The sequence below is a fragment of the Myodes glareolus genome, chromosome 6, assembly GCF_982192425.1.
Source record: "Myodes glareolus chromosome 6, mMyoGla1.1, whole genome shotgun sequence".
Classification (NCBI taxonomy): Eukaryota; Metazoa; Chordata; class Mammalia; order Rodentia; family Cricetidae; genus Myodes; species Myodes glareolus.
In genome coordinates this window covers 113,326,515-113,345,832 of record NC_142031.1, presented here as the reverse complement: position 1 = coordinate 113,345,832, position 19,318 = coordinate 113,326,515, and the positions used below count along the sequence as shown (strand labels likewise).

The window sequence follows — 19,318 nt, the reverse complement described above, 5'->3', positions numbered from 1 at the left end:
CCAGGAAGGCCGAAAGAACTGACAGGAGGAGGTAACAAAGGAGAGCAGGGGCCATAAATCTCAAAACAAACCACAAAAGCAGAAAGTGGAGGAGAAGGTCACTCTTGGAAGGTCAGGAAACTGAGCACAGAGAAATGACGCCACACATACAGCCTGGTTTATTGGCTCATCATACACACGCCACATATATACACAAACATAAATACTCCAATGTACAAATTTTACATGGGACTCACAGACTGGCCCCCTGGTCTCTCATCTGGCACCCCCATTCTGTGTCCTGTCCTTCCCCACCCATTGCAGGGTGAAGGCTTGTGGGAGCTGTCACGAGGAGGCAGGGTTCTGGAGGAGGGAGAGGTCCTGCCCCACTCTCCTCACAGGTACCTCCCAAGGGTTCTGTCCCTTAACGGCACCGTAGGGCGGAGGGCTGCACAGCACACTCCTGTTCTCTGTTGCAGCTCAGATCCCAAACCTCTCCTCCATCCCTGGACCCTTCTCCTTTCCTCTTCTTCACTGCGCATCCCTGCTTCTCCATCTCTGTGTCCTCCAGGCCATGGAGTCCTTCTGGTCCCTCTGCCCTCTTCCTGAGCTTCATAGGAGACTAGGGCTGCGGTGCAGCTCTGCAGAGGAATTGGTGCCATTGGCAGGCTCTCTGTTGGGAGTGGGTGCTAACCCACAGCCCTCCACAGGGCACCCATGCTGAATCAAGATGTCCGCACATTCCTGGCTGCCGGCGCGGCGGGCATAGGCCAGTGGAGTCAGACCCCGGGCATCGCGGCTCCTCACATCCACCCCGTACTGCAGGAGAAAGCATATTCACAGTTGGCATATGTGCAAGAAAAGGCCTCAGCTCTCAGGGAAGGGGAGAGGCAGTTTCTGAAGGCTCAGAAGGGGGGACCTGGACAGGCCAGGGGTACCCAGACTCACCCAGATGAGCAGCTGTGTAAAAACCACATTGGCCATGGCACTGGACAGGTGCAGGGCTGTCCTCCCATCACCATCCCCGTATGTCTCGTTCACCTCCTCCTTGGACCCATGGGCTAGCAGCATCACCAACAGCCGCAGGTCATCCTCCACCACAGCCCGGAGTAACTGCTGCCCCAGTGGCACATCTGAACTTGGCAGCGGGGCCAGGAAGAGCTTCTGTTCATACTTGGCCCGGATCCAGCGCTCCTTTTCCTCTCTAGAAGCACAGGCCCATCAAGGCATGAGGCAATGAAGGAAGCAGGCATTTAGGCAGGGACTAGGGAGGACCACTGCAACAATGAGAATGAAGGCAGAGAGGAGCCCAGGGAGCCCAGGGCCCTCAGAGGGGCAACAGGTCACATAAATAGGATGGTATTGAGGTCACATAAATAGGATGGTATTGAGTAGGGACACTGAAAGGAGACCTCTGGGGCCAGTAGGGATATGAGGGCAGAGAGGGCAGGAAGATTCCAAGCAGGCCTGAGTGGCAGCTTATCAAGCCGTCTGAACTCTTTGCAATTGGTAGCACTGGAACAAAGCAGGTGATAGCCTGAGAGGGGGCCATGGCCACCCTATCTACCACCCATTCTCCCCATCTCAGCATGCAGGCTTGCACGCAGGAGACGCACAGTGATATGGGTCCTGCGCATGCGCCTCCAGCTGGCCCCTGACCTACCGATAACAGCTCAGAAAAGGCCCTGTTGTTGTGAGACGCCTGAGTGACAGGTACCAGCAGGGGAGCGACACCCCCAGAGGCCAACCGTCAAGCAGAGCAACAGTGTTTTAACCCTTCTAATACTACCAGTGCTATAGGTTCTACCCACCACCACCCCCTGCCCCCAGTGGGGGCCTGGCTGTCTCCTTCCTGGGTACTAGCTTACCTGCAGGCTTCGGGGCCTGGCTTCGAGTAGCCATCCAGAGCCCCCTCCCAGACACTGTTAGCCAAAGCATTGCCCATTGCAGTCATGACAGCTAGCAGTTCGGGTGGCCAGTCATCAAGGTCCAAGGAGCGGACCCGGGACAGGTGAGCCCCCAAGTGTCGGTGGATCCCTGAACACTCGATACACATCAGGGCGCCCAGATTCAGGCTGGCCCAGTCTGGATCTATGTGGGCAGAGGGAGAAAGATACAGCAGGTGGCACCCAGAGAGAGGGCCCTTGAGGAAGGTCATCCCTTCTGCATACTGTCCACCACCCCTTGCCACTAGAACCCTAGACACCCAGCTCCCAGATCTATTGTCCTTGTACTCACTGGGGGCTTCACAGTCAATACAGAAGCTGTTGCCACGGACCGTGCGGACAGCCTGCACAGCCAGAGCTGTGTTCTGGTTCCCCAGCCGAGTCTGCCATGAGGCAGGAGAGATAAGGATAGTCGATCAGTCCCAAGTCCCCTCCCTGGCTCTCACCCAGCCAGGCTCTCCAAGCAGGCTCTACCACCCCATGCCAACCTTGTCCTTGGCGCTGCGACAGCCCTGTAGGCTGGCGAGGATTTGGGCCTGCACACTCTGCACCCACAGCTCCCGTTCTTCTGCCGTCGAGGCCTCAAAGTGCCAGGTCTGACCGGTGAGGGACACCACCACAAACTCAAAGGACTCCTCTGCCTCTGGGGAGAGGACGTTTACATTATTAGGGCTCTTTGCCAGCACACACACCCAGAGGCATACCATTGCCACAACTCCATTCAGATCCTGCTTTGCCAACACTCATTCTTCTTCCTCAAATACGCACGGCAGCCCTAGGGCCACACTATTTAGGATCATTCATAAACACGGAAACTGCCTGCTCAAGACCAGTTTCAGTCCTTGTCCTCCAGTTCTTACCACCTGTGGAGTCTGGAAATGGTGGGGGCCACTGCTCGCTTCCTGACCATACCAGAAAGGGACACCATGAGAGGGCATCCGGAAGAAGGTGAACTAAATGGCTGGAGAAAGAGGTGACGGGTGCTAAAAGGCACATGGCTGGGCAAGGAGGTGGGTGCGAGCACCATCCGTACGTGTCAGCTGCAGCCTCCTCATTTTGCAGCTCATTAAACCCAATATTCCGGACGGCATCAGCACAGGGCTCCTGGGAGCTGGGCCCCTCCCCCACTGCCCTGGCATAGACAGGCAGGAAGGGCAAGTGGGTGGGGGAAAACATGTTTTCTCCAAAAACTGGAGGATGGGAACCAGCAAGTACCCAAGGATATCTGTAGAGGCAATAGTGGAAAACACCAGGGCTGTACTGTGATCCCAGGATCGTGTGCTCCTACTCTGCTCCCCTAGACCCCTAAAAGACAGACAGATCTATTTCCAGTGGCCACTGTCCCTAAAGAGCTGCCAATAGGCAGTGTGACTTGTCATGGGGGCTAAGAGAGACCTAGGGTGAGCCATGCATTCTGCCAGGGCCATCCCTGATCCTAAGTTCTTGCTGCTTCTCTGTCACACCCCTGGAAATCTCTCCCTGTTGGTTCCTGCTCTGGGGACCCTTAAGAGCACTGGTTTTCCCCACATGTACACTGGAACCTCTCCTCTCCAGGTCCCCCTCATGCATGAAAGCATGCATGAAAACTCACTCTTCTACCACTTGGGAGGTCTTGAGTCCCTAGACCACTGGACAGTGTCACCATGACTTTGTATCACTGTCCAGATTCACTTGAGCCACGTCTACCCCCACAACAGAACACAGATGAGGACTTGCAAGTCCACAGAGGCTACTTATGTGGGGACCAAAGAACTCCCCACGGGAGCTTGGGAAGACACTGGAGGAGCAGTGCTGTGGTGACAGAGACCAACAGAGAAAGGTCAGAAGAGCATCTTGAGCTGGGACACCTTTGCTCCCAGTAGACTACTGAGAACACACATGTGAGGCACCCGTTACGTCCCCAGAGAGCACTGCCAACCCTACATGTATGAGGAACCTGTCATGTCCTCAGCACGCATTACACTCATGGCTAACTGAAGAGACACAGAACCAGCCTTTCTCGGCAGGTCTTGGAAGCTCTCATGCTGCCTGCCTTTCTCCAGGCCAGCTCAACAGGAAGGATTCAGTAAGGTGAAGGGTCTAGGTTACCAGAGGGTCATGAGCTACTTTTTTCAGGAATCATTCATAGAAAGTGCTTCCTCCATCTATCACAGATACAACTGTGTGTTTATGATACTACACCCAGATCCCACTGCCCACCTCTGGGTCCCCCTAACCTTCAGCAGCACTGCTGGGGCCGTCTGGTCGGGGGGTCCCGGTGGTGCTCTTTTTCCGGCGGTGCTTCTTCCGGTTGGAGTGGGGAGATGGGGGAGGCTCCAGCTTGGGGCTGGAACTGAGTACCTCAGCTGGGTCACTGGCTGGTGAGGGGAGAGGTGGAGATGTGTGGGAAGAGGGAGGAAAGCTGGGCACAGGGTATGGGGAGAGTCAGTACTGCTCACTCTAAGTGGGTGTGCAGGGCACCTTCTCTGGGCCAGGGACTGCCCAGGCCTCCCAGCCTCAAAGCCTCCTGCCCTGAAGGAGGAGAACTAAGAGTTGGAAACTTAAGCAGAGCGGGATAAAGCAGAGGGAGGCAAGAGCTTCTCCAGCCTGGAGGGGTGGAAGGCGGGCGGCCCAGGGAACTCAGGGAGCTGAAGCCCCAGCAGCTCCGCACCAAATTTATCCTCAATCACACTCCCCGCTCCTCACAATTAATAGCAGAATTAGAAACAATCAGGGAGCTGCCTAATTACTGTCAATTAGAGCGCGCTAATCAAGCTCCGCTCCCACACCCCGCCCGGCGCTCACCACTAAATGTCAAACTTCATTAGAGGCAGACACACTCCCTCCCTCCCTGACTACCTCCTTCCAGACTCAACAGAGGGGCTTCACCAAAGCCCAGACAGGCCATGGGTCGGTGACCCAGGGGAATGGCCCTGGCTCCATGCTTACTTTCCCCAAGGTGGCCTTGCTTTAGGATGGGGACATGTAGGGGTTCTTCTGGCTACTGGGCACCGACCACAGTAGCCAGGCTTTCTGTTTGTACTGGGAGTGGGGAAGGGTCTGTGAGAGGCCTCTGGGAGAAAAGTAAAAGTGACCCGCTCCCTGCTCAGTGAGTAGGAGCTCAGGAGGGTGGGCAAGCAGGGCAGAAAGGGTCTGTGGTCAAAAAGTTATGGGATTGGGGGAGATAATATTTGGGAAGAGCAATGGAAACAGGATGGATGAAAGCCAGTCTCCAGTTCTTTGGATAGCAGGCCCAGTCAAGGGAAGCAGGACATGAGCAGAAGCCTTTCAGGACAACCCTGCAGGGACTAGGACCCTCTCTGCAATGGCAGGTCATTGCTGCCCCAGACATGGCTCTCACTGTGTATAGCCCCCAGCCTCCAATCTCCCTATTCTGCTTCTCTGTCCCCCTGCCGAGAGGCTGATGAGCTGACTGTGCAGGGGGCTGATGGAGATGCAGGAGGGCTACCAGCAATGCTTGGGGGCTCAGGAAGAAGAAGCTACAGAGGGCAGTCCTGTAGGCCTGGGGCCAGAGAAGCTGGCTGCTGGAGAAGGGACTGAGTCCCTGAGGTACCCAGCCTGCAGTATACAGTATCTGAAACAAGCCCTGAAGGATTCCGCTGGGCCCCACCCCATCACTCTCTCAGCTTCTGGGCGCCCTCTCTCTCTCTCTCTCACTCTCTGATATTTCAGCAGATGCCAGAAGAGGTGGGAAGTGGCTGAGCCACCACTCACCAGGGTACTGCATGCTGGCAGGCAGGGCAGCTGCCTCATTCCACTGGTCAGCACTGGAAACCGAGCAGGAGCGCTGGTGCAGCCCCTCAGGGCGCAAGCCAGCCCAGGCTGAGCTGCTGTGGGGGCGCTCAGAATGCAGGGATGCGCTGCTGGCCGAGTGGGGGGCACCTGGGGGAGCGGAAGGATCAGGCTGGGAGGAGGGACAGGTGGGGGCTGCATAGAAATAATATGCTAAACAAGTCACAGGGCAAAGCCTGAGTTAATTCCAGCTGGAGAGTGACCAGAAAGGAGGGTCTGGGCTTCACTGGGTAGTGTCAGGTTCACCGGGGCGTGCCAAGGCCTCCTGTAGCCTCCACACCTGAAGGAGTCGACTTCTAGCCTTCACATCCTCCTTTCTCCGAGAATATAAAGGACCACAGTCAACACTGTGATTGAGAGCTGGGAGAGGCAGGGCATGGATAGCACACAAGGTCATCCATACTTGAGGTCTCCTGGCCAAGGCTGAGTGCTGCAGCCACCCCACCAGGTCCCTGCACCTAGCACTCAGCTGGCATGTCACTGGCTCTGCCTCAGCTTTGCTGCCATTCTGACGAGAAATAAGTGTATCAAATTCAAGTAATTATGTCTAATTAGTATTAGTAATTATCCTGTTGGGCTGGAGAAAATTAATCTTTCATTTCCCATCAGGGAAGAAAGGCAAAGCCAAGGGGAATCGAAGACTTGAGGAGTTCAAGGCTGGGCAGGCACAGCCCACCATGGGTAAAGAGGATGAACATTCAGCTTTCCCTGGCTCCACCCAGGGCCCAGATAGAGGCCTTCTAAATAGAGTCTGGCAACAGTCACAAAGCCTGCGTAACTTATGAGGCCTAGGAACCGCAGCTTCTTTCTCCTTCTTCAGTGTCCCTAAGACTGAGGGTGGTGATAAAGCTAGGAAGAAATGTCCCAACAGATGGCCCAGGACAGGTGGGACACAAACCCAAATGTTCTCAGGATTCCTGAGAAACTCCAGTGTGGAGGTTCAAGTGCAAGCTGATGAGCTAGAGCCAGCCAAAGCTGGAGGGGGCAGGCAAAGGCAGGCAAAGAGAAATGCCAAACGGCTGGTCTTGCAGCCTGGCAGGCCCAGCATGTGAACTGGCTTTCTGGATGTCTAAGGAAGCATAGAGCTGAAGCAGCTGAGAGAGGAAGGAGGGGCCATGCTGCAAACGCTCTGCAGAGCGGCCCTTCACGGCAGGGATGAGCCTGATGCTGCCCTTCCAGTTGCTGCAAAACCCATGACGACTGGACACAGCAAGTGTTTGTAACATGAACAGGGTACCCAGGCTTCAGCTCCCATCCTCAGGTTCCCTCCCTAAACATTGGAGGCCCCTTACTTTTCCCTACTTCTTCCTAGTCCCTATGCCTTCTAGATTCCAAACAGGACCCCCTAATCCCTTGCCTGGACCAAAGGTATCATAGGCCCAACTTCCTCCCCAAGCCCCCCAACCCAAAACCCTGAGGGAAGGAAAGTGCTTTCCTTTTCTTTGTTAATTCTCCCCTCATTACGCCTGCAATCCCACAATCAGTCTGCACTGTAATTGTCGAATTTGATGCTAATGATTAATGAATTAAACATGGAGCCATCAATTAGTCCTCCGAGGATAATTCTGCATAAAGCAGCGGATAATGTAATTACAGTAACAAAGATAATGAGATGTTAACATCGCCCGGTGAGCGAGAGACATGTGTGAGTGTGCATGAGGGTTGGTGTCAGCATGCGGCAGGAGGAACTCGTGCTTGGGAAGCGTCATCCATGTGTTTCTGTGTGTGGGTGCTGTAATTAGAGGAGTGAGTCGCTGGGGCTCCCTCCTGCATTCCACTGTGGCATCCTAGGAGAAGGCTAGGTGGGTGGGCCCAGAATGGGATGGGACAGGCCAGAGGCATCTTGCTTCTTCCGTTTTTGGGGGGGAATACTCCAGTTTTTCTCTCACTACCCATCTTCAAAGACAGGTCTGCTTTTTGGACACTTTACTCCCTACCTCCTGTGGTACCAACAAGAACCCCATGATGAGGCTGGCTAGATATGGATCCCTGGGAGACATCCTAGTGGTTCAGCACTGAGGACAGCATATGACCCAATATTTCTGCCACCAAGGGCAGTCTCTACATCCCACCCTATTCAGCAGGCTATCAGCAAATAACCCCCACAGGTAGACTACTTCTTCCTTGGTCTGTTCCCTTTCTGCTGTCCACCAGAGTTCTCCCTGTATACACTTCAAGGGCTCCCCATTTCTGGCTCATGTGCTTACTAGAAGCAACAGAGTAAATCCCAGATCCCACACCTACAGGATTTTACAGACAGATTAGTGCACCTCTCAGTCCTTGTTTTCTCATGGAAACAGGACAGTAATGTCCACGCACTGCTGTGGCCCTGATGCCCAGGTCAGAGACAACCACTGTGCTGGCACAGATCAACTGATGACATCAGGTCCCTCTTTCAGCTCTCCCCACACCTCCAGCTCACTCAGAAGGAACCAGCCACAAATAAGGTACCTTGCTCCAAACAAGGACCATTCTTAGAGGGTGGTAGAGTACAGCTCATTAGTAGATTATCTGCTTAATGTGCACAAGGCCCTAGGTTCAAATCCCACCAGCATTTACAGTGAACAGTTTTTTATTGTTTGGAGTCTGTCCTTAGGCCTATCTATGTCCTCTCAGTATCTAAGACGCCCCCATCATGTAAAAAGAACTCCCCATCTCCTTACACCCTCAGTAAGGTGGCACATCTCGGGGAAATCGGTACTTGAGTGGGCCTCTGGGGCAAGACACAGGGTCAGCACTGATGAGCCGCCTGTGTCCTGAGCAGCAGTCTCAGGAGAGTCAGGACAACTGAGGACATTAAACCCTGCAGAAGGGTCCAGGAATCCAGGGCAGGTCTAGGAGCAAAGAAAGTGAGTGAGGGGAAGAACAAAGGTCCAGGGAGAATGAACGGCACTAGGACCTGGGGACAGAGGGCCTTCCTTGACTGTAACCAGTGACCACACTGTTACATGAAGAGGTAAGAGTACAGTCAGGGACCAGAAGATGACTTCGTGATTACAAGCACACATGTGTTCTTCTAGAGGACCTGGGTTTGATTCCCAGCATCGACATCAGGTGATTCACAACTGTATGCAACTTCAGACCCAGGGAAATCTGGATGCCTCTGGGTCCCGATGGACACTTGCACTCATTCCCACAAACATGCACAAGCACAAACACACCCACACACAGGAAAGAGCACAGTCATAGAAAAGCCGCCCAGACACAACTGTCTACTCATGGTCCTGGACTCTCCATTCCCCATGGGTGGACAGCGGACAGTTCTCCTGCCCTCCCAAACCGCTGGGTTTAGACCCAGTGCTTTCTGTGCAGAGACCCTGCATCTACTACACCTGAGGTAGCTGCCTGGGTAAGCCCAGGCAACTCTACCCACTCCTGTAGCAAGTGAGTCACTGGCCTACCTTAGCTAAAACTGCAGGGAGGCAGGCCAAGGATCACTAGCTGTCCCCACATCCCAATCCCAAGGCTCTCAATCCTCACCTGATAACCAAGGCTACCTCAACAAGCATCGCTAGATCTGAATACAGGACATGAGTCCTGGTGGAGAGGATCTTCAAAGTGGGACCTTGGCTGGTGAGCATGTCCGCAGCCCTGATGTCTAGGCTGAGAAGCAGCCTGTTGTGCTAGGCCCATTCACATCCCCACTCTCCTTCACAGTAGCCACCTCACCTGTGCCTCCACCCAGCTGTGTGTTACTCCGCTCCATGGCCAAGCCATTGGCACGGGGACTGGTGCCTGGGGCTGTGGTAGGTGTGGCTCGGGGCAGGCGTTTCCCTGGCACTTTCACGGTTGTCCGCAGGAGGTCAATCTCCTTGCCATGGATGTTCTGCATGTAATCCTAAAGGTGCAGAGACGACAGAAGAGGCATTAGCATGGCTCTCCTCAGCAACTTGTCTCCAGTACTACCTAAGACTCTTCCTCACTGCTAACTAGTGGGTGGGGAGGCAATGAAGACACACACACTTAGTCTCAAAGCACGTTTTTGAGGCCCAACCAAGTCTCCAAATCTGGATCACACCCAAGTCTTCACGGTGCCCAAAGTTCAGCGAGGAAGCAGGATGAAGGCTTAAAAAGGCTCTGGAGCCAAGCACTTAGGCTCCAGGACATGGCTTAGGTGGTAAGAAAGAGATAGATAGGGCACCTGTGTGGCTGAGGAGGGGAAACAACGAATTCTGAGCTAAGGACAGAGTTCCATCCAAGTTCCCATGATGCTCCTATCACAAGTTGGGCACTGAGGAATAATCAGCCCTTAGGACGGCCCCGGATGACAATTTGTTGAATAGTTGATAGGACAGTCTTGAACTTTTTCCGATGGACTTGGGAAAGCATCAATGGATTTTCTGTCAGTAGGACCTGTCATCATCAGACTGTTATTTGCCCATCCCTGGGTTGTGCGTTATGTACAATATATACAGTTAATTTATCAGTATATTTCAAATTCCAACCAGCTGAGTGAGGTGCTTCCAGGCTCAACTCACGGCAATCGTCCTGTCTCAGTCTCCAGAGAGTTCTTTGCCCTATGTTGGAGATGAAGAAGCTGAGGCTTAGGAATGTTAATCCGCTCAAGATCACAGTAGGTAATGGAGCTGGACCAAGCCCAGCTTTGCAGATTCCCAAGGCTGTGCTTCACAGGTGATATCTTAAGCTTGCCTGCAAGCTAAAGACTACAGAACCCTCTGTCCCCGTAGGTTTTGGTTAAAGCTGGACCTGACCTGGAGCCTGGCTTTTTGACTACAACTTCCCATCTCTCTCCAGACTGCTTTGGCTTCCACATGAAGACAGTTCCAAGCTCTCAATCTCCATACTGTATGACAAAAATTCCTCCCTTGGTGCTATGTAACTTCCTGAGAGAAGAATATAAAATTGTATTGATCAGATATAAAACCCAACCAACTGCTGCTCCTCCAAGGTGTGTTGAGGGCTGAGTTTTAATCCCTGCCTCCATTTCATCTTGATCTGTGTCTGTGCCTTCTTGCTTTGTCTCTTCCTGTGACAAGGCCTGGCTCGGGCACAGTTGTCCTAAGATTTTGCTCATCTGTTTAGATTCCTAGAAAAATCTACCAAGAAATCAAAGAGAATAGCCTCCAACCCACGAGGACCTTGACACTTCTGGCCTCAAGGTCGTACGCCCACAGATTGCCTCACCTGGCCATTTTCTGCCCCACCAGGCACTGTTGTTGGTCCTCTGGTCTTTATGTAACATCACTGTCTCAACCTTTCTCTCTCCCTCCACTCCAGGCTTGGCTGTACATGTGCTCATGTCTACATCCTATACGCACTGATCTGAGTCTCTGGACACTGAGCTCTGGTTCCTGCTCACCATCTTATATATAACCACATCTTGCTCGGCTGCTACAGACAACTGCCAACAGCTGGCTGGGCCAAAGGCCCAGCTGTAGTCCCTCTCCTGCGGGAGGGGCTTGGGTTGCTCCAGTTCGCAAGGAGGTCACAGCAATTATAACAGTTTTCAGGCCCTACTCAAGCTCTGAGATGCCCAAAGCTGGGATGTGGCACAGAAAATGACCCTAGGCCAAGAACAAGAGCTACACACAGAGGGATTTCATTCAAAGCCAAGAAGCCAATAGCTGGCTAGCAGAGAAAGGACTGCCCAACTTCTGCATGTGACTATACCATATCCTGTGGCTTAGGCAGGAAGAAACCCTCAGAAGTTTGGGCTGAGTGGTGGGCTGTCTGATGCAGCCTGGGTTTGGAGGGCATAGCGAGGAGCCTGGAGGAGCACCAGCAGGAACAGGGACCTCAGGCAGAGAGCAACAGCGTTTCCCTCCGTCAGCAGAACAGGGGAGCACGGTGGTGGCAGCGGCTGCTCAGGAGAGCGGTCACCACGGCTGCCTTTATTACCCACCATCAAACAGCAATTTCTTCCCCAGCCTCCTCGCTAATTACCCAGCCAGCGTTCTCATCTCGTTTTATTACTGGAATTAACAACGAGTTCAGAGCGTGGAAAGCTATTAAGATGTGTGATTAAGCCACATTCAATTAGTTTCTACAAACAATTTAATTGATGTTGCAGATAGAATTAACAGAAGGTGATTGTGTGAATGGCTCCGCTGGCTGCAAAATGGGGGAGGCTGTGGCAGGCTCTCTTGGGCCAGGCGAGATTCGGGCACGAAGCTTGCGGCCTGCCCACCAACTCATGCTCCACATGCTGGGCCTAGCCGCCTCCATTACTAGAAGAGGCCCGACACTGTGGTCCTGGCTCTCAGGTGAGACCTGCCTCCTTCAGGGAAGCCAGACAGACCCAATCAAGGCTGAGAATTGTCGGGGCCCTTTCTTTCACTGTCAAGATGAAGGTTCTAGCATCCAAGGGATCTACGATTCTTGCAGGTTAGACTGCTAAGTCACTGCTGTGCTAACACACTTCTGAGGTCTGAAGGAGGTGGCAGATGGAAAACAGAGGAGAGAGCAAGTAACAGCAGGAGAGGGCGGACAAGTCAAAGCCACAGGGCAGGTGAAGCAGGAAAGTAAGAGCCTAGAAGTGAACCAGGCCTGCTGTGTCCAAGAGGAAGCTTTCAATGGAACTAGCAACTCTGATGAGGAGATGAATCTATCGGGAAGGCCAGGCTGACTGCTATGTCAGTGCCCCCTGACATGCAATGTGAAGGATGTGATGGTGGAAGCAGCTCTTTGGCTGTCTGACCAAGTGATACATTTTGAGATACTAGCCACACAATTCTCAAAGAGCCCAAGGGGGGCTGGAGGGTTAGAATCCAAGAGACTAGGTCAATGGGTTGTCATCTCTTAGAGTTCACCCTGCAAAGGCATTAGGGCAAACCTGGAAGTTCCTGGGCCCAGGTCCTGTCACAGGCCTCTGAGCACACAGTACAACTATGGTGAGGACTCCTGGGAGACTTAGATGTCCCTGGCAGCTTTACCTGACTTACTCTCTGTTCTGGCTTTTGCAGCCAGTCTCAGAGGTAGGTGTCCTTGGTAAGCACTGGCAAGTCCAGGTAATACTGATGACAATGGATCCACATCTTCGTTCAATTACTAGCTGGGTGGCTAGAACACGCTACAAACCCGCTGAGCCACTACTTTCCAGCTGTAGCTGTAGGAATGATGTTCCTACTACCTTCCCTCTTTCCCTCTGGTTCCAAAACCAGAACCGAGCTTGATACAATTGAGCTCCGCCCCCCATCTCCAGCCCTCTTCTTCACCCTGGCTCCCCTCACTTTCCAGTACAAGGAACAGCAAAAGGGACAGACCCCTGCATCCAGCCATAGTTGCACAACCAGAAAGACACTGTTGAGGATGTAGGCAGGACGCAGCTAAGACCACCCACACAGGAGGAAGGCAGGTGTCCTAGTCAGCTAGTTCTCAAGCGCTTGGTCCAGATGTAAACATACAGAGAACATATGCCAACCTGCCCAGTGGACAGAAGGTGAAACATGACTCATGAGAGTTGGCAGGTGCTGGCATGTTCCTGGGTCTCAACACATAGCCTAGTTCCTCCTGCAACTAGAGAGGACACCTCAGATCCCTTTTATAGGGAACATTCTGAATCTACGGTTTATCTAGCACATATTCCTCCAGCCCTCCCCGCGTACAGGGTTCCACGGAGAGGCCTTGTACCGGCAGAGGGCACCGTCGGCCTAAGACACCTTTCATCTCTGCAGTCAGTGCCACCTGAATTAGCCAACTGCCTCCTGTTGTCTTTTGAGGGCATGGGAGAAGGATGAGGACTGTGTGAGAAACAGGGGGTCGAGGCGAGAAGAGCGGCTGCTGTAATAAATGGATGTGGCCCTTCGTCTCTCAGGGACCGCAACCACCTGGCATTCTGGCACAGGAACTAAGAGGATTAACTTAACCAATGTTCCCTGTGCTAAGCAGAAAGGCCAGCACCGCAAGGAATCAGCAGAGGGGAGATGGGAATTCCTCGCTGCAGATTGGACTGAACGGAGGCCTCCCAAGGCCTGTTCTGCCCAGACCCACATCCACACCAGGCCTCTTTCTCTGGAGGGTTATCTGGGTAGGCCTCTTAGGACCACGTAATGGCCAGGAAGTGCAAACCCTGGAACCTGTGGGGCAGGACTTCCCTGTGATTTAAAGATGGGCTAGGGACCCTCTGAGGCAAGCCCAGAGCCTTTGAGCGGGGGGGCTGGGGGGAGGTGGGGCTGGGCCACGTGCTGTGCTCGAGGGGCTTCACAGGAGAACTCATTAGCCCCACAGTGGGGTGGTGACAGAGATGGATTCTGGTGACAGCTGTGCGCTGGAGCCACGCAGTGAGGGGAGGAGAAGGAAGGAGGTGGGGAGAGCTGCCATGGGGCCACATGATGATCACTGGAACACCCATGTCCCCACTACTGGGCACAGACCATGTGTGCTCCAGACCTTTCTCCTCTTCCTAGGCCCAACTCAACATCCAGGCTCACCCCTCATCAGTGGCCCAGGAGTCTGGTGCTCCTCATTGCCATGATCAGCTACAGAGACTTGTTTGGAAATATGCATGCCCTTGGCCACAGAAGTTCTATAGTTACACGGGACACAGAGCCTGACTGGCAAAGGAGGGGTAAGCTGGCCATAACAGCTCAGCTTAGCATAACTGGTGGAGAGCTTGCTTTACAGGAAAGGTAAAACCTGGGTACTGTACTCTTCTCACACTACAGAAGTATGGTGCATTCTCAAAGGGAACCTCATGAGATCACCAGGAGTCCTTACTCTGTCTCTTCCCTCATCCCCACCCCATCTTCTGGACTCACGTGCAGGCTGGGGTGGTAAGTAAGCAACCCGTTGTCACAGAGTGTCACATACTTCTTCTTCCATTCCTTGTTCAAGGATTTGCCACTCCTCTTTAGCAGGATCCCCTAAGAAGAGAGGTACAATTACGGACCAGGAGTCAGCACATGGAACGCTGCACCCCAAGGTCAGGGTTCAGACCACAGACCTGCCCAAAGGTGTCTAAATTCTGATGTCTGGGACCAGCCTAGCACAGGATTAAGCAACCAAATCTCCACCCTGCTTTCTGTTGAAACCACTGCACCTGAGCAGAGGGGTTAAAGACCTGCAGGTGCATCAGGGACGGCAGGAGGGCATTTTCCCACAGGCTCTGCTTTCATTGACCATCCGGGGGAGGCAGTTTGAGCCGCTGTTAATCTACAAGGCTCTACAAGAGAGGAAAAGGACAGCCACAGAGGCTTCTGGTCTTTTACCACCCGAGGGAGCACCAATATAGCACAAAAAAAATCCCTTAATTGTTCCAACAAGGCCCTAGACCCCATGCTAGGCACCAAGAAGTCCAAGCCTTCCATCTCAGCCACCTGAGCCAGTCAGTCAGCTGCCCCTGCTGCCCGCCCACCACGCCTAGTACAGGGGTTGGTTTGTAAGCGCTCTACCACCAAGCAGTTTCCTTTTTATTTAGCAGGCACTGACTAAATTCCCTAGACTGGCTTCAAACTCACTCTGTAGCCTGGATGAGCCTAGAACTAATTACCCTCCTGCATCAGCCTCCTGAATGGCTGGGATTACAAACCTATACCACAAGGTATGGCATGATATGCTCTTCAAATGTGGAAGTCCAAGACAAGGGCAAGAGCAAGGCCCATGAGCAGCATAAGGACATCTGTGTGGGTTGTGTTTGCTAAGAACTCTCAGCATCTAGCACGGCACCTAGGCTGTAGCGAACACTGGAAGTATCTGTTAGAAGAACTGGAAAAAAAGCACTTCCCCCCAAGACTGTGCTGTGTGGCTGTCAAGGGATGAAGGCAGGACATAGGACCGGATGGGTAATACCCACCACAATCTCCTTCCTTCCTCCCTCCCTGGGAGAAACCTGGTACTCTAACAGGCGCTTAAAGAGGTCTCAGGACTGTTCCAAACCAGACCACGACCATAGCACATGAAAAGAGCTGGGAACACAAACAGTGCAGATGGACACGAGGTGCCTGGGTCCTCAAACCCCCCAACTCCATACAGGTAGGAGGAAGAATGAGGTAGATTCACAGCCTGGGATTCGGTGGGCGGAGTTATGAGAGACATTTCTGGGGCAGCAGGAAGATGTATTCTGGGCTCCCCATGGGGATGAAGGGTGATAATGCACAGACATGGAGGCAAACAGTGGACCCTGCCCTCAGTCAGCCAGTAAAATGACGACATGGAGGAATGCCAACGAGCAGGCCAAGTACCAGACTCAACCACACCCTTCCCTGAGTCCTTCTTGATCTAGCGGCTGAGATTAGTTAAGGAGTGAGAATGGTGGCAATGCCTGTGGCCTCAGGGCTTGAGAGGCTGAGGCTGAAGACAAGTTAATGGCGGGTCAGCCTAGACGACATAAAAGGCCATTTAGGATTTACAAGTGTTCTCACCACTGGCCACTAGGGGGCATACTGGAAGCTGAGGAAGGGTGCTCAACCAGGGAAGCCTGACAGCTTTAGTTTCCAGCTCCTACTCTCAACAAGTCATATCTTTGATAACTCTCCTCCCTCCTCCTGCCACCCTCAAGAGACAAATGTCACTACAGGAGATCCAAAGGTAGCATCCTGCTTTCTAATGGTGAGACCCTACCCTCAAATGGAGCTTCTGAAGGCAGACAGCCTGAGATAATTTTTTAAAACCATCCGTTCCCCAGTCATATTGTCTGTGTCTGTTGCTATAGTGTCCTTGCCATACGCCAGCAGTAGAAGCAGAAGAGAGCCAAGTTACTCCCTCTCCTTGACTCACAGCAATGGGCCCTAAGGGCAAGCAGTCTCTGAGGACAGACAACCACCAGGAAAGCAGAGGGAAGGAAGCCAGGTGGGACAGCAGGGTGCAGACTCTCCTGGGAGACCCCGGGGGACTCACAGCTGTCTTGATGTTGGTCATCACAGGGCTCTCCTCTTACTCAGCCTCCAGTTCCAGGCCTCTCACACCTGAACCCTGTGCCTTCATGGACCACTGCCTCTAATCCCCGGGCCCAGCTCCCCTCCGTGCTACCAGTTGGCTAGGAACATCCAAAATCCACAACAGCTCTGAGCCTGTCTGGGTCAGAAAAGCCTTAAGACCACGGGATCTACGCAGGTCCTCCTCCACCTGGCAAGGAGGTCAGAAGTCAGGCTGCTGCGGAGGCAGCTCAGGAGCGAAGCCCTTACCGCCCGACAGAATGCCAGGCTCCCTTCCGCTTAATGAGGCTCGTTAGTAAAGGACGTGGGCGTGGTGCCCAGGGCTCGCCAACGGGCTAAAAGGCGGTAAAGCGACCCTGGCCTACACCCTCCACCCAGCTTTGCGGCCCTCCACCCTCCAGCCCGAGTTCCAGGAGGGAGAGAAGCTGCGGGGTTCCCGCTCCCTCCCTGGCCGGCCGGCTGCGCACCACGGAGCAGGAAGCAATCTGGGGCGGAATGGGAGCGGTGCGGAGGCGACAGCCCCCAGAGGACCCGTTCCCGCTGCCGCCTCCCTCCCAGCTCCGCCAGCCGACTTAATTGCGGAGTCCGGATTGATTGGGAATGCAAATGGCAACTGAAATGCAATCTCCACTCCCAGCAGGAGCTAGGGGGAGGGGAAGGAACCGAAATGGGGAGCACGGGACAGGAGGGCGGGGAAGGGGAGGGACCACGAATGTGGCAGGGTGAGACTGGAATACACCCAGGAGGAACCAAGGGTGCACCTGAGGAGAGCATTGGTCCCCCTCCCTCATGGGCAGGGCCTCCTGAATGGGCACCCCCCCACACCTCTGCAGGTGGACCACAGATGAGCGACCTCATCTTCAGCACAAAAGACAGACACTAGGCCAGACAGCTACCAGGGCCTCAATGCGGGAGGGACCTTTCCAAGAAGATCAGGGAAGAAGATCAGGGAATGTAACAAACAAGTGACCACCTGACTTCCAGGCAGCAAGTTGACAGGACTCCCTCTTCCCTCTACCCCTGCATGTGGGGGACTCAGAGAACAAATAATCCAACCTCAGCTACTGCAACCCCCAGACAGGAAAGCGAGTGGGAGCTGAGACAAGCAAGTGTTCTCATTCACTCATCAAATGTGTTTGGGTGCGTATAATAACACCATTACCATCCGAGAGCACCTGCCACCCTCAGCCTCCCACTTCCACACAGGCAGGTAACTAGGCTGCATCCAGGGTGCACCAGAAGGCCCTGGACTCTGGGGATCAAGCCATAAACAGGATCCTGTGTCATGATTCTGTGAACACAGGAACACACTGGCATACTGAGGGTTAGGAGGAGGCAGGGGACGCTCACTGCTGCCGTTCTACCTCTCAGCCTTCTCAGGTGACTCCCCTCCCAGGAGACTGACCCAACTGGAATGATCCCTGCCAGACATAAATTCAGTCACCCCGGGGATGAATAAGAGAAAGCAGGAGAGAGAACAGGGTGGATCATGTGGGTCCCTGCCCTATCTTCTGGGCCCTTATAAGCCTCCTGGGATGCTTTCTTCTATATACACACCTACATAGAGCATCAGAATCGCCCCCTCCCACCTTGACATGTGATGCAGATGCAGGGACTGGCCTGCCCCCAATAGCTCACACTGCAAATGGATTCGCAAGTTCCTGGAAGGGTTAAACACGTCTCTCTGCAGTCACCAAATACTCGAAAGATCTGTACCACACCAGTACCAAGAACAGTCCATTTGGCACACTTAACTCCTAGCAGATGCCTGCCACTCAAATGTCACCCTCCACTCAGTAGCGCTGGAGCTGGACAGAGCTCCTATTCAACACATGTACTACCATCTTCACCATCCGTGCCTTTTCCAGCACAGGCATCCCCACTAGGAGGCCTGGATGACCTAGTGCTCTCAGGGAGTGACTCAGAAAGGTGTAGAGAGGGCAGACAGTGACAGCGCTACTACATTCTCTTCTTTAGGAGAAGGTACAGAAATTCACATGCCTTCTTGATAAATACATCTCACCCCACCCCATCCAAGAAGTTTCCATTTGCACAGAGAATAAATGACCATGGAATGCCCAGCCCTAAATGGGATATCTATAACACAACCCTACACTTAAGGCTTAGGGAACACAACAGAAGAAGGGGCAGAAAGATTCTTTCTAAGAACCAGATGACCAAGACAGTGTCTTCTGGACATGACAGGATGCTACTGAGGGAGGAGAACCCCTTTTCTTCAGGGATGAACCCAGATAGGCTGCCTAAGCAGTGAGCCTTAGACCCATATGTGTATGGGCAACAGTAACTGGAATCAGTAGACGAGAAAGAAAAAAGTAACAAGAGATGCTCACAATGGTAGAACTGCACAGGTAAATCCCAGATGGGATCATCCCTCAGTACTGCCTCTTTCTCATGCTCCTTTGTCTGGCTTGTGTGAGTTTTGTTGTTGTTGTTGTTGCTGTTTTTTAGTTTTCTGAGACAGGGTTTCACGGTTTAGCTCTGGCTGTCCTAGAACTTGCTTTGTAGACCAGGCTGGCCTCAAACTCAGAACTCCGCCTGCCTCTGCCTCCTGAGTGCTGGGATTAAAAGCATGTGCCACCACCGCTTGGCATGGACTGTGTTTTTAAAACAGGGTCATGGCCATGCCTTGTAGCTGAGACTGCCCCAGGATTCCTTACACAAACCAAGCCTTTGCCTCCCAAGTCCTGGGGTTACAGACATGTGCCACCATGTCCAATCCCTTATTTTACTATCCTCAACTCTTTCCTT

General features: G+C 53.3%; 1 protein-coding gene across 7 annotated transcripts in view; it reads right to left on the bottom strand.

The window, feature by feature from the left end:
* Positions 1-135: 135 nt before the first annotated feature.
* Positions 136-19,318, bottom strand: part of Agap3 (ArfGAP with GTPase domain, ankyrin repeat and PH domain 3) — a 50,125-nt gene continuing 30,942 nt past the window's right edge. For 3 of the 7 annotated variants that reach the window (XM_048440255.3, XM_085691141.2, XM_048440257.2), the window contains 9 exons: positions 14,435-14,539; positions 9,387-9,555; positions 5,640-5,807; positions 4,142-4,282; positions 2,414-2,568; positions 2,218-2,308; positions 1,848-2,070; positions 928-1,183; positions 136-798 (listed from right to left, as the gene is read on the bottom strand). In XM_048440255.3, the coding sequence (XP_048296212.2) occupies positions 592-798; positions 928-1,183; positions 1,848-2,070; positions 2,218-2,308; positions 2,414-2,568; positions 4,142-4,282; positions 5,640-5,807; positions 9,387-9,555; positions 14,435-14,539 (1,515 nt within the window). In that variant the 3' untranslated portion in view covers positions 136-591. The remainder of the gene's footprint in view (positions 799-927; positions 1,184-1,847; positions 2,071-2,217; positions 2,309-2,413; positions 2,569-4,141; positions 4,283-5,639; positions 5,808-9,386; positions 9,556-14,434; positions 14,540-19,318) is intronic. The other 4 variants (XM_085691144.2, XM_085691143.2, XM_048440258.2 and 1 more) reach the window with 2 other exon arrangements.